The sequence below is a fragment of the Oryzias latipes genome, chromosome 19 (genome assembly GCF_002234675.1).
Source record: "Oryzias latipes chromosome 19, ASM223467v1".
In the NCBI taxonomy this organism is placed as follows: Eukaryota; Metazoa; Chordata; class Actinopteri; order Beloniformes; family Adrianichthyidae; genus Oryzias; species Oryzias latipes.
In genome coordinates, this window is record NC_019877.2 from 446,277 (window position 1) to 460,356 (window position 14,080).

General features: G+C 47.4%; 2 protein-coding genes across 2 annotated transcripts; both read right to left on the bottom strand.

Annotated features, from left to right (window-relative positions):
* Nucleotides 1–4,113: 4,113 nt before the first annotated feature.
* Nucleotides 4,114–7,342, bottom strand: chmp6 (charged multivesicular body protein 6). The gene is made up of 8 exons (XM_004086781.4): nucleotides 7,007–7,342; nucleotides 6,225–6,334; nucleotides 6,049–6,136; nucleotides 5,888–5,974; nucleotides 5,746–5,811; nucleotides 5,593–5,673; nucleotides 5,448–5,511; nucleotides 4,114–4,640 (listed from the first exon to the last, which is right to left on the bottom strand). The coding sequence occupies exons 1-8, from the start codon at nucleotides 7,067–7,069 to the stop codon at nucleotides 4,591–4,593; spliced, it is 609 nt and encodes a 202-aa protein (XP_004086829.1). The 5' UTR covers nucleotides 7,070–7,342; the 3' UTR covers nucleotides 4,114–4,590.
* Nucleotides 7,343–10,052: 2,710 nt separating this feature from the next.
* LOC101174576 (TATA-box-binding protein) lies at nucleotides 10,053–13,338 on the bottom strand. The gene is made up of 8 exons (XM_011473471.3): nucleotides 13,169–13,338; nucleotides 12,749–12,833; nucleotides 11,991–12,105; nucleotides 11,842–11,929; nucleotides 11,665–11,756; nucleotides 11,430–11,594; nucleotides 10,627–10,718; nucleotides 10,053–10,170 (listed from the first exon to the last, which is right to left on the bottom strand). The coding sequence occupies exons 1-8, from the start codon at nucleotides 13,247–13,249 to the stop codon at nucleotides 10,070–10,072; spliced, it is 819 nt and encodes a 272-aa protein (XP_011471773.3). The 5' UTR covers nucleotides 13,250–13,338; the 3' UTR covers nucleotides 10,053–10,069.
* Nucleotides 13,339–14,080: the final 742 nt, after the last annotated feature.

Below are 14,080 nucleotides of genomic sequence, written 5' to 3' on the forward strand. Positions count from 1 at the left end.
TCCTGCAGAACAAAAAACATTTGAAGTTCCTCTGCTCGCCTAAAAACCTTTGAGCTTCTTTATTTAAATAAGTGTCTCAAACTTTTCTGAAAAGGTACTTTTGAGGGGTCAGAATATTTAGGAAGTCCAGGACAGTTGGTTTTTCAAAATAAAAGCATGTCTCCAAAATCTCTTAAACTTCAGTTGCTAATGATTGGAGACAAAAACGCAGAATCAGGAGTTTTTGTAAACGAAAATAAAAAACAGGTTTAATCCCATTTGAATCTAAAGTTGTTTCTTATTTGACTTTTTTTCCTATTTTTATAGTTGTGTTCAGTTACAGCCCAGAGGTTTAAAGGAAAACAACTAAACTATGACTGTTTAGCATTTAACTAATGGTTAATTAATGGTTGAAAATGTTGATTTATTCCATCTTAATGTGGAGCGTCTGTCATTAAAACCCCCAGATTGAATTCTGGAGACATTAAGAAAAAAAAGATTTCTCTTTTTCACTTCAACTTCAAATGAAAAACGATTCAACATGAAAAAAAAAAACAAATGAGGCCAAAGTTTTCAGACTTTTTTTGGAACATTTTGCTTCACAGTTTCTAAAAATATCCAGGTGATCTTCTGCTTTCAACCTGAATTTGGGACGTTGATATTTCTGCTCCTGACAGAGTGTCCATAAACGCAGCACCGTCTTCAAACATCAGAAGATCTGCTCTCCTCTGAGTCATGGGCGGCCGGTCCGAGCTGGTGGGTTTGATGACCTCAGCAGTTCTGCTTCCACATTTAGCGTGGCGCCGGAGCGGCTGAGTGGGCTCCGGTTGGGATGAGTGGGATGGAGTTGGATTTGAGAGCCGGGTGGTGGGCGGAGTTATCCCACGCGTCACGATCTGAAAGCCTCTGAATGAAACAGCAGAGGCAGTGGAAGGCCAGCAGAGATCCAGCTGTGGAAACATCTGTGTCTGCTTCTGGAGACAAGGTGACCCTTGTTCTATCCTAGGCACTTTAACGGTGGGAGGTGGGTCATCTAGACCCACTAGACAGAGCTCTGAACCTTTTTTTCTTCAATGATTTGTGATCTTCACTGGTGTCCATGGATGACATGAAATCTTTCCACCTTTGTCCACCTTTGTCATGGTGGGGGGGACACGTCAATGGAAGGGGGGGGGGGGTCATAGGATAACACAAGGGTTACAGCCTTAACGGTCTTTTACTGGAAAAGAATTTGGGAAAGTCTGAGAGAAATATTTAAAAAAAGCAGAAAACATCAGGAAACGTACAGAACGCCGTCAGATCCTCGTTAGATGCAGAAAGCTTTAAAATGATCCAAATGATGGTTCTGATCCATCAAAACCGGTTCTGTGAGGCCCAAACATGAACAGAACAGGAATTTCTGGATGATCCTGCAGCGGCGAGCAGAAGGTCACGGCGAGGAGGAGGACGTTCCACAGCAGCGTGTTTTATTTATGCGTTTATGTTTTGGTTACTTTCATATCGTTCTTTTTCCTTCCTATTGACAATAATGGCTTTTATTCTCCTATTTGTTGAATTTGCATTTGTTACTTCAACCACATGTGAAGAAACAGACATGTTGATGCTGAATATGTGGAGTTTTTGCTCTGATGTGGTCGCTATCAGATGTCTGTTCTACTCTATCCTAATCTAGAAACATTCTAGTCTCCTCTATTCTACAAACATTCTGCTCTTCCAGCAGATCTATGATGTGGAAACGTTTGTTCGTTCACTGAAACTAGAATCTAAATTCCTCATAAATTAGAAAAAGACGTTTTAAATGTTTCATCCATTCAAGTCTCTTCATTTAGTTCAGGGGGAAACAGAAAACGTCTTTCCGTTAGTTTATGAACTTCTCCATGTGGTTCTGACCGTTGGATCATGACCTCTGACCTTCTCTCCATCATTTTCTGCTTTCAGGACCTCCTGGACGATCCTCCTGGTGTTCCTGGACTCTTCCTGGTCTGCGCTTCTCTGGAGGCTGCAGGAACGTCCTCAGCCTTCCTTTAGCCTCGAGGGCCGGCCTCCTTTTCCAGAACTTCCACTGGGATGGGGTGTGTTTAGCCAACGAGGAGCTTCGGTGACAGCGGCCCTCCAGGCCTGGATCCTGGATCTAGTTTGGTGAGTTTTCTCTTCAGATCTTCTATGAATCACCGTCAGATTTCCGGATGGATCAGCTCATCGCGTCTGAGCCAAACGGAAACACCTGGTTAAAGGCCGAGAAGGAGGCGGCGGTGATTCCGGCTCTAACCCAATGAAGTCAGATTAGTTGACATGTTTTCCGGCGTACAGACGCCGCCATGTTGGAGCCAGACGGCGTCAGTAAGCAGTGGGTGTGTCCAAATTCAAGGGCGGCGTCCTTCAGTGGCCACGACGGCCTTCCCGGGCAACTTTGGCCAAGTCCTTAGTTGAGCAGGTAGGTCAGATGTCAACGGCTGTGAGTTTGGACGAGTCTAGCCTTTAGATAATTCCAGCCGCTACATCGGCGAATGTCCTGTTGCTTAGCAACCATGAGTCCCCAACAGAGAGGAGAAGTGAACCCGGCATGGAGCTACAAATGTTCCTGGCTTATCAGATCCAACAGTTATAAAAAGGTGCAATTATTTCAGACTCCGGGTCCCGCTTCACAGTCCGCCGTTGCTGTCAGCAAATCTCCAGGTTCGTTCGCAATGCATCTTGGGATATGGAGAGCAAAGAAGGAAGCACCAGACAAATGCAGAAGGCCGCATTTAAAGGAGTCATTGAATTTGGACGGCGATTGTCGCGGCGCTGTGACGTAAGCGACCCAGGAAGAACGCCACCCTCCAATTTGGACACAGCCAATGATTGGTAGACGTTTCTATGGCAACCACTCTCACCAATCAGGAGGGAGCTTGTTGGAAGGCCACACCCCTACCACTGAAAGCGGGCTACGCAAAATCTGTCAAACCTCTTGAACGTCGACATGGGGGCCGGCTGGCTCCGCCCACCTTTATTGAGGAATCTGATTGGTCAGTTTATAACTGGAATGACAGAAAAATGAGGATTATCAAGATGTTTTAAAACAAGTGTCACATCCAGAACGGTTCTTCTGACCGATACGACTGACTAACAGCTGTTGAGTTCTCCATAGACGTTTGTAGCATTTTGTGGGGACTTCCTCTCTGGAACGCCAGGGGGGCGGAGTTACTCAGTCCAGTCCTCACTTACAAGGGTCTTGAACTGGTTTCTCTGATTTCACTTTCTTGTTTTGGTTCAGAATTTCCCTTGGGTTGAATCTGAATCTCTGGAACCGGTTTCAGTGAAACATGCAGGCTTTGTGCTGACCCCCCCTCCACCCCCCACTGTCTTTGTTCCCGCCTCAAACTGAAAACGTTCCGTGTTTTTTCCAGGCATTGGTTCTGATCCAGAGGCTGTTGTTGCCTCTCTGGGCCTCGTTTGGGTTTCACGTTGAGTGAATCTTCAGGCACACAAACACACACCTACATACCTGCCGCGAGCCTCCAGCAGCTTCAGATCTGCCCTTTGTGTTGGGCCCACTCGCGTTCTGCGTGTGATTCATATGGCAGCAGGTTGTTGTCTGCCCACTCCCACACAGCAGCTCAGGGGCCGCCGTGATTCATCTACAGAGCCGCACCGATGGAGGCTGCAGCGCCTCCAGGAGCCAGCAGGAGGCGCCCAACTCAGCTGCAGCAAGGATCAAACATCTCTGGATCTTTCGGACTTTCATGTTTTAAACGATAAACTAATATTTTCAAAGCAGAGAATGTCTTTTCTCACTTTGACTCCATCAAAAGCGTGGGAGAAACCAGCCTCTTGTTTTGGAGAAATAACAGAAACATCTCCTCAGTGATGAGCTGTAATCTGTTCCATGATCTTCTGACAGGTTTATTCATCTTTCAGCTTCGTCAGCATGAATGAACCGGTCGACGCTTAAACGGTTCCTCCTGAATGGAGCTTTTATTACCGGGCTCCTCTCACATCTTTTCACATCCAGAGGATCAAACCTTTTCATCTTCACGGCCGTTCCTGCAGGAAACATGGATCCTCTGCTGCAGAAAATCTCTTCGGGGTGGAAGTGGAACCCAAGCTGAGGCTTTGCTGCCACCTAGTGTTGGAGTGACGAACAGCAACAGCCAAGAACTAAAAAATAGTTTTATTGTAAAAAGCAAACAGATGTGTGGAGTGTTTGGATGTTCAGGTCAGTTTGATGGAGTCTGTGGAGGGGGCGGGGCCTCTGCAGCAGACAGGTGAGGTGTTCTGATGGGCGTTAACACCTTTAGAAGATTACCCGCTGCTGTCTGAGCATCGGAGCTGAGCTCACACTCTTAGCTAATCCAGCAGAGACGGGATTAGAGAATCTGGAGGAAAGGAGGTCACCAGATGTGTCGTGGTTACGGGAAAGTTTCAGGAGGAGGAGCTGCAGAAAACTTTCCTCACTTTGTCCTCCAACGTGGAATTCAAAGCATCCATTTCAGGTCACCAATCATCTATCAGAGGAAACTGTGTACGTTTGAGTGAGGTGACCCTTTGACCTCCCTGGGGTCGTCAGAGGAGACCCAGGAGCTCCTGTGAGGGTCACCGGCAGAGCAGAGGAGGAGGTCGGCGGCGCTCCTACATGGCCAGCATCTCTGGCTCCGCCTTCTTCCTCGGACGCTCCCGCTCTGAAACAGACAGACGTGTCACGTGAGGACGGGAGTCCTGTCAGTGGTCAAGCACGGCGGTGGAGGTGGAGCGATGTGGGCCGCAGGTCTTTACCGCTCACGTTTTTATTGTTACAGAAAACGATTTCCGTCAAGATTTGGTCCGTTTACCGTCCAATCTAGACTTTTTTTGTTTTTAAAATTGTTTCTTTTTAATTGAGATTAAAAAGAAACAATTGCTGATTTTTATAAACATTTATAAAACACTAAAAAATCTGCACGCCACTTACACGAGCGAGCTTGGCACGCAAACGCCGTTCAAAACCCACAAAACCTCATTTCCAACATCTTGAAGCTGCTCTGGGAGGCGATAGACGGTAATCTGTAGGTTGTACTAAAGGTGATGCTCAGTGGAAAAGGTCAAAGGTCAAAACCATGGTAGTGGTTGTACACACACCTGTCAATCTTCCTGAAAGAAACATTTTCTTTTACCCTATTGAGGGAAAATGTGAAAAATCTACAAATTTGCCCACAAAAGACCTTCGGGACCTGTGGCCATCCCATAATAATGTCAAACCTTCCTCTGGATGTCCTTGATGTGTGTGTTTTAAATTCTGAGGGGATTTTCAAACTTCTTTTGAGATTTTGGCCCCGTTGATTTTTTCGGGATGGCCGACTTTGCCCAAATTTCATTTTCGCTGCGTCTAAATGTTGGTGAGTTTTTCTCCATGAAGTCCATTTGCTGGTTCTGTTCCCGTCCAGAACCAAAAACCTTCCAGCTGGTTCCGACAGGAAGTTCCCAGAAAAGTTTCTCAGAGAATCGCTGACCTCCTTTCCGCTCGGGAGCTTCAGGCAGCTGCTCCGCAGGAACGTCTGGAAGCTCCACGTCTCCCTGAGAGGAACGGATCAGAACCCATGTGAAGACCAGAGCGCCACCTGCGGGTCTGGCTGGAGCGTTTCCTCCAGAACCCACCTGAGTGATGGCCTCCAGCTCAGCCAGAACGGCGTCCTCGTCCTCCTGAGTCAGCGCGCCGGCGAGCATCTCGTCGATTTGCTGCACAGACCACAGAGGTTAAAAGGCGGGACACTCGGACCCGACCCTCAGGTCCAAACCCGGAGGCCTTACCCGCTGGTACTCCACAGCGTCCTGGGTTTCATCCATGATCCGCTCCACCTCTTCGATGGACATCACCTGCAGCGAGGAACAGCTGATCAGCGCTCTGCGTCAGAACCTGCAGCTCACCTGGCCGCCGCGTGGCGCCGCTCACCTCGTGCATCTTCTTCAGACACTCGTTTCCGACCTTCAACCCTTCCAGAACCTTCTTCTCTATCTGAGCGAACTCCAGATCCTGGACCTGTAAGGCAGCAGGAAGGAGGCGGGTCAGCATTCCTCTTCAAACAACGGCGCCACGCCGCCGCCGGTACTCACCATCCGCTCCAGGTTGCTGATCTGGTTCTCCGTCTTTTCCAGGAGCTGGTCCTGGTACCGCTTCTTCTTCAGCAGGAGGAGAGCTTTCCTGTTGAGGTCAAGAGAAGGAAAACAGCTGAAATCTGCTCCCACACCGGTTTGTCCGTGTTCAGCCATGCCGCAGAACCGGTTCTTACTCCTTCTTGCCGTCCTGGAGCAGCGTCTTGGCCAGCCGCCGCTCCCTGTCCAGATGCAGGCGGATCTTCTTCTGGTACTGCCTCAGCTTATCTCGCTGCTGCTTCAGTTGCTGAGGAGAAACGTGGAAGTGTGAGAAGCTGGAGGACCGGCGGACCCTCCCGCCAAGAAAAAACACCCCACCCCCCCAGAAATAACCAACAAGACAAGTTTACAGATCAAATCAATGATGTTTACATTAGAACTACAAAAAAAACGCACCAAAATCTGAGATCTATTAGTAAATTTATGAAAAACATGGTTTAAACTGTCCAAATAAACGCAGTTGTGCTGAAACGAATGGAAACAGTTTATTTTCGAAATTACTTCATTTCCCAGAAGTCCCCGCAACGCAGTGACTAGTAAGTGAAGGTTCAAGGGTGAAAGCAAATCCGAGATGTCACTACAAGGACCGAGTTCGGTGCCAGCCCGGACCTGGATCAGACCGACACCCCCCGCCTCCACTGTCCCCCTCAGGGACCAGCTTCAGCGGCCGGAAACTCCACCGAACCGCGAACACGTAAAGAAAGCAGACAGTCCGAATCTGGACGCCTCTAATCTGGGTTTATGATAAAAAAAAATACGTTATTTATCTCATTTAATAAATCCTGATTCCTGAAACTGTGATGTTTGTTTTTGTCTGCACCCAGTATGACTAACAGAATTCAGCGCAGTTCTGTTCCGGCTCAGATTTCCGTTTGGGTTCGGCTGCTAGCATTAGCCGGACCTGCTAGCTAGCTCCTACCAAAATGGCTTTGTCCTGCTCCGTCACGCGGGACTGCTTCTTCTTTCCGAACAGATTTCCCATCCTGACACAGCATTCCAGCTCCCAGCCGCGGAGGAACCCGAAACCCGGTCAACATGAAACTATTTCCAGCTGCTCAGCCTTCATCCTCCGGGTACTTTGTCATCGTCCACACCCACAGCAGGAAGGACGGTGGCCCGGAGCGAACAAACCCGTCTGCGCGAAACGATGTGTTTGCTTTCTAATCATCAGATTTAGCTCATATTCCGTTAGTTGTTTATTTGTGATGCAAACTTCACGGAACCTTTCATAATATTGGCCATCTAGTGGTCAAAACGGCCGAACCAAATTGATCAAATCATTGCTATTGCAGTTACTTCCGGTGTTATTTCCGGTTGTTCCTTTCAAACAAAAACATGATAGAAAATAACAATGATTGCTGATCTGTTTTCTTCTAATCTTAAATGATTTAATTCTAGGAATGAGAGTTTTGTTTAATCTAACTTTTAAATAAGGGTTTTATTCATGCTTTTATGTTGGCTCCTGGATGGATGGATGGATGTTCAGATGAATGGATGGATGGGTGGATGGATGGATGACGGATGGATGGATGGATGGATGACGGATGGATGGATGACGGATGGATGGATGTATGATGGATGGATGGATGGATGGATGGATGGATGACGGATGGATGGATGGATGATGGATGGATGGATGGATGGATGGAAGCATGGATGGATGGATGGACGGATGGATGGATGGATGACGGATGGATGGATGGATGGATGGATGAAAGATGGATGGATGGATTATGGATGGATGATGGATGGATGTTCAGATGAATGGATGGATGGGTGGATGGATGGATGACGGATGGATGGATGGATGGATGGAAGCATGGATGGATGGATGGACGGATGGATGGATGGATGACGGATGGATGGATGGATGACGGATGGATGGATGGATGGATGGATGACGGATGGATGGATGGATGACGGATGGAAAGATGGATGGATGGATGGATGGATGACGGATGGATGGATGGATGTTCAGATGAATGGATGGAAAGATGGATGGATGGATGACGGATGGATGGATGACGGATGGATGGATGTATGATGGATGGATGGATGGATGGATGGATGACGGATGGATGGATGGATGATGGATGGATGGATGGATGGATGGAAGCATGGATGGATGGATGGACGGATGGATGGATGGATGACGGATGGATGGATGGATGACGGATGGATGGATGGATGGATGGATGACGGATGGATGGATGGATGATGGATGGATGGATGGATGGATGGAAGCATGGATGGATGGATGGACGGATGGATGGATGGATGACGGATGGATGGATGGATGGATGGATGAAAGATGGATGGATGGATTATGGATGGATGATGGATGGATGTTCAGATGAATAGATGGATGGGTGGATGGATGGATGACGGATGGATGGATGGATGATGGATGGATGGATGGAAGCATGGATGGATGGATGGACGGATGGATGGATGGATGGATGGATGACGGATGGATGGATGGATGACGGATGGAAAGATGGATGGATGGATGGATGGATGACGGATGGATGGATGGATGTTCAGATGAATGGATGGAAAGATGGATGGATGGATGACGGATGGATGGATGACGGATGGATGGATGTATGATGGATGGATGGATGGATGGATGGATGGATGGATGACGGATGGATGGATGGATGGATGATGGATGACGGATGGATGGATGGATGGATGGATGACGGATGGATGGATGGATGGATGATGGATGGATGGATGGATGGATGGAAGCATGGATGGATGGATGGACGGATGGATGGATGGATGACGGATGGATGGATGGATGACGGATGGATGGATGGATGGATGGATGAAAGATGGATGGATGGATTATGGATGGATGATGGATGGATGTTCAGATGAATGGATGGATGGGTGGATGGATGGATGACGGATGGATGGATGGATGATGGATGGATGGATGGATGGATGGAAGCATGGATGGATGGATGGACGGATGGATGGATGGATGACGGATGGATGGATGGATGACGGATGGATGGATGGATGGATGGATGGATGACGGATGGATGGATGGATGACGGATGGAAAGATGGATGGATGGATGACGGATGGATGGATGGATGTTCAGATGAATGGATGGAAAGATGGATGGATGACGGATGGATGGATGACGGATGGATGGATGTATGATGGATGGATGGATGGATGGATGGATGGATGGATGGATGGATGACGGATGGATGGATGGATGTTCAGATGAATGGATGGAAAGATGGATGGATGACGGATGGATGGATGACGGATGGATGGATGTATGATGGATGGATGGATGGATGGATGGATGGATGGATGGATGACGGATGGATGGGTTGCTTTTCCAGAGTGGTCCTAATATCCCCGGATAAACACACTTCTTGTGTTTCTTTCAATACAAACTTTACTTTGTAAATGTTTGGTTTATGTTTGGTTTTAACTGGAGTCCCTTCATGTTGATGTGATGTGTGTCACGTGGGAAGACTGGATGATCTGGATCCATAATGGGATCTGAATTGAACCTAATGCACATTGTTAGGTTCTGATCAACCGCCTGCTGCCCTCTAGTGGTCTGTTGATGGTCTCACACCATCCAGAACCATAACTCAAACGTTTACATTTTTAGACCTAATATTATTTGATATCTACTGGATAAATATGTTTTTTTTTAATGCTTACATTTACTGACGGATCCGTCGTTTCTGCTGACAAAATATCAAAGAATGATTTTGTTTCTGGTTATTTCACAAGGTTATGTTTAGTCAAACTCATATTTAGGACATTTAAGATAGAAAAAAGAATTTCATCCTAAACGATTAAATGGATTTTAAAGTTATAAAAATAAAACAATTACAAAAATGCATGAATTTACTTTCAAGAAGATTTTGGTGAACTCTTACTTGATGAGGCCGATGTTTACGCCGCTTTGGAACAATAAAGGTCAATGATTTATCTAAAAACTTTATTAAGTGGGACTCAAAAGATCCCATTTGTCCTGCCGGAAGACTTTCAGGACTGGGTACATCAGCTGTAGAAGTTCTTTGCATGCTTTAGGAGAAGACAATCCTGAACAGAGAAACAAAAACAGCGGTTAGACTTTCATAGATTTGTTAAAGTCAGGACAATAAGATCTGAGATGAATCCAGAAAAGCAGCTGAAAGCTTCAAAACTGAACAATCCCTCAGAAATCCCAATGAAAAGTTCAGAACATCCAGATGAATGGGATTGATGGGTTTATATCACTGAAGAAGCAGAATATTCTTTAAAACTATCTGTTTAGTAAGTAATAATAATATTAATACATTTTATTTAGAGAGTAAATAGGATCCCGTTAGCAGACAGATCCACCCGGTTGGATCGATGAAAATCAATCCATTCATGGATTAATCGTTACACTTCTGGTAAAAACAACTGGAAAAAATAGATGAAACTTTGACTAAAATGTGTAAATATTAGAATTGTGTTTAGGTGGAGGGGCTGCAGGTTTGATTCCCACAGTGCAGACGAGCGTCGCTCCGTTACCCATTATGATGACGGTCCCATTCCGATGGATGGAGGCAAAGCCGCCAGGACTCTTCCTGAGGAAAACCGCAGGATTCAACTCGGGTTCAAAACTGAGGAAGAAGAAGACGAATCAGAGAGGAAGCAGAGGAACGAGCGACAGTGAGGGCAGATGTTTGAAGAGGGGCGGAGTCCAGAACAGTTCTGACCCGCAGCCCTGCTGGACCCACGGACCTGTGGAGCGTAACAAACACGCCAACATCCACACAAACCGTGATGACATCACAGCGTAAATCCACTAAGACGCCAAAACACGCGTGTCCAGAGGAAGTTTTGAAACTATTATGGGATGACCTACGGCAAGTCAAAGTGTGAAACGTGTTGATTTTTACGTTTTCACACAAAAGTTTGTGAGAACAAAATTTGAGCGACTTTCACTAAATTTCACAAACGTTCCACCAGCTTAACTCCACAACGACGTTTTGTTGACCTTTGACCTCCAGAAGAGGCAGCCGCGCTGCAGGGCATGCGGACCCACCTTACTATGGGATGGTGTGTTTCCAGGTGAATCAGAGCTCACCTCAGCCGGGGCAGCATGTCAATTATAAACAGCATGGGTCCTGGAACTGGGCCCTGTGGGACTCCGTAGCTAACTGGAGTGCAGTGAGAGGACGGTCCATGAACAAACTGGTGCCTATCTGATACATTATTTTGTTGCTATGAGAAAAGAACCTCCTCACACCCTCAGGTTCTGCAGAACCTGAGGGTGTGAGGAGCCGGGTTCTTTGAAAGCTGTGGCGCCGCTGGAGGGGGTGAAGTCAGACCTGAAGCCCTGCGGGTTGGACCGGGTCAGCCCTTCCAGGTTCAGGCAGAAAGTTTTGACCATGCAGACGCAGTTGATGACACGGAAGTTCAGGAAGCGGACGGGGAACCCGGCCTTCTGCAGGATCCGGGCGTGTCTCCTCGCCGCTTGGCGGGACTCCTCGATGCTGTGTGGGGGGAAAAAGATGAGACTTCCTGCGGTGATGTCCACAGTTCTGGAACTGGACCGGCACACACCTGCAGGCTGCGGTGCAGATCATCTTCCCCGTACTGTAAATGTTGGCGGTGGTTCTGGGTTTCCGGATCCGCATGATGAGGCCTGTGTAGGTCTGAAGCACAACAACGAGTTGAGGGCGGGGCCTGGAGGGCGGGGCCTGGAGGGCGGGCCAGCAGGCCGGCGGTGGGTTCTGGTACCTTAGGGTTGTACTGGGTGTTCCACAAGGCTTTACCAATGGCTCCCAGGTCCAGTCTGCAGCCCAGATCCACCACCGACACCACGTTCCTGCAGAACAGAACCGCGTCAGGGCAGAGTGGCAGCCGAGCTGCAGGACATGCTGACCCACTTTATCTGGAGGGGGGGCAGCTCGTCGGAGCTGTTGTTTCCAGGCGAATCAGAGGTCATCCCGGCCGGGCGCGGCCCCCTTTCAGGATTGGGTGGGCGGTGGGGGTTGCAGCCTCCTTAAAAACACAAAGAAGTGAAGACGCAGGTTGGGTTTGACTGCTGACGCCTTCATGCAACCATCAATGAAAGATGAAGAAATGTCTTCATCACCCCCCCCCCCCCCCCCCCCAACACACAGAGACAGGAAACGTCCCACTGACCCCCCCAGGAGGAAGAATCATAAAGACATCCACCAAAATACTGCCTTCATGTCACGCAGACGGTCACATGACTTTTTCACCAGGTGGTTTTCAAAGCAGCGTCCTTTCAAAGTAAGAGCGTGTCTTCATGAAGAAAACGGACAGGAAATATTAAAACCATTCAAAACAGACGCACATGCAGCAGATTTTTTCCATCTGTGTAGAAACTAACAGCAACACATTTATCACAACCTTTTTCTTTCAAATCCTCAGAGTCTGTTTCTGAAATGACGTTTTCTCACTCAAATATCTCCTTAAATGCCTTATAGAGTCAGATTTTTCCAAAGTTTCCTCCATTAAAGGGAAATTATTCCAAACATTTAAATGTATAATTAACAGAAGTGAATTTAGCGTTTGCTCCATGATCTTTATATCTGAGATTTGCTTCATCAAGCAGGAACGTTCAGCTACAGAACCAGATGTTCTGGATCTTTGAGGAACCGGCTTCACTGATGCTCACCCGTTTTGTTCTGACCCGGGACCTGCGGCTGACCTTCGCGGCGCTCCTCCTCTTTCTCCTCTTCCTCCTTCACCTTTGGACCGGCCTGCAGACACAGATCTGTGAGTGAGACCGCTCCACGGACTCTTTAGCAACATCCTCTCCAGAGCTTCTGTCTGCAGCCTCCACAGAACCTCTGAGTCCAGAAGACGGATCAGAACCAGAAGCACAAGCCCGTCAGAGCCTCCCCCTGCTCACGCAGACTCACAACCAGCAACACTCCAACCACAAAGGACCTTCTGGGCTCCTCAGTGGGAGCATCTCAGACTCTACAGGCCTCAGTTTGGATGTCCGACCACCAAACCCACAGAACCGTCTGGGTCCAAAAGACACAGTCATGTCAGCCGGCAGCCACAGGAAGTGCAGGCGCTCCGTTCTCACGTTTTCCACAAAAAGCTGGTAGAAGCGCTCTAAGGCGTGGTCGTCCATGGGGTAGGAGGCGTCAAAGCGGGTTTCCGTCATGCCGGATAAAGACTATCAGGTTTTTTCTCAGCTTCAGCTCGAAAGTTCAACTGTTACCAGAGTCTGTTTACGGTCAAAAGGATTCTGTCGCTAAGAGACGAGGAATCGAACTAAAACACATCTGAGGTTTGAGTTTTCATCAGGAATGTTCAGAAATCCCAGAGGAAAGAGGATGCAGCCGTCTGATTTGTTCCTGAACACTAAGCTGAACAATGCAAACGTTCTTCAGTTCCAGCAGCTTTAAAATGAAGAAAACCAAAACATAAAGAGTGGAGCATCAACCTGAGGCTCCGGGGCCGCTGGTGGCTCCTCGTCCTCCATTGTGGCCCTTTGGCTTTGAGGAAAATGTTCAGGGAAAGACGGCTTTGTGTTTGGTTAGTTGTAAAGTTCTCATTTAGATAACAGAAACTTATGGTAAAAGTCTTCATTTACAGTCAAAGCTTAATATATATATTCTCAGGTTTTGCTGCACAACAGTGTGTAGTTGCTGTTCAGAGGGAAAAGTCAAGTATTTAGATTTTAAAAAAAGATGGCGTACTAAAAATAGAAAAGTCAGGTTTCTTTTGCTTTGTATCCCTTGTGCTATCCTAGGCACTTTGACATTGGGAGTTGGGTCATCCAGACCCACTAGACAGAGCTCTGAACCTTTTTTCTTCAATGATTTGTGATCTTCACTGGTGTCCATGGATTACATGAAATCTTTCCACCTTTATCATAGGGAGAACACGGCAATGTAAGGGGGGGGGGTCATCTAAGATAGCACTAGGGGTTAATGTGAGTAAATCTGCTGCAGCTGGATGATTTTACTCAATACAGTATGTATTTTATTTT

Coding starts and splice junctions, on each gene's coding strand:
- chmp6 (XM_004086781.4), bottom strand. CDS start 7,069: ATGGGAAATCTGTTCGGAAAGAAGAAGCAGTCCCGCGTGACGGAGCAG. Junction 6,137..6,224: donor CTCCAGGACGGCAAGAAGGA/GTAAGAACCGGT, acceptor TGACCTCAACAG/GAAAGCTCTCCTCCTGCTGA. Junction 5,812..5,887: donor GTCTGAAGAAGATGCACGAG/GTGAGCGGCGCC, acceptor TCCTCGCTGCAG/GTGATGTCCATCGAAGAGGT.
- LOC101174576 (XM_011473471.3), bottom strand. CDS start 13,249: ATGACGGAAACCCGCTTTGACGCCTCCTACCCCATGGACGACCACGCC. Junction 11,930..11,990: donor CTGCCCCCCCTCCAGATAAA/GTGGGTCAGCAT, acceptor TCTGTTCTGCAG/GAACGTGGTGTCGGTGGTGG. Junction 10,719..11,429: donor TCCAACCCGCAGGGCTTCAG/GTCTGACTTCAC, acceptor CTTCTTCCTCAG/TTTTGAACCCGAGTTGAATC.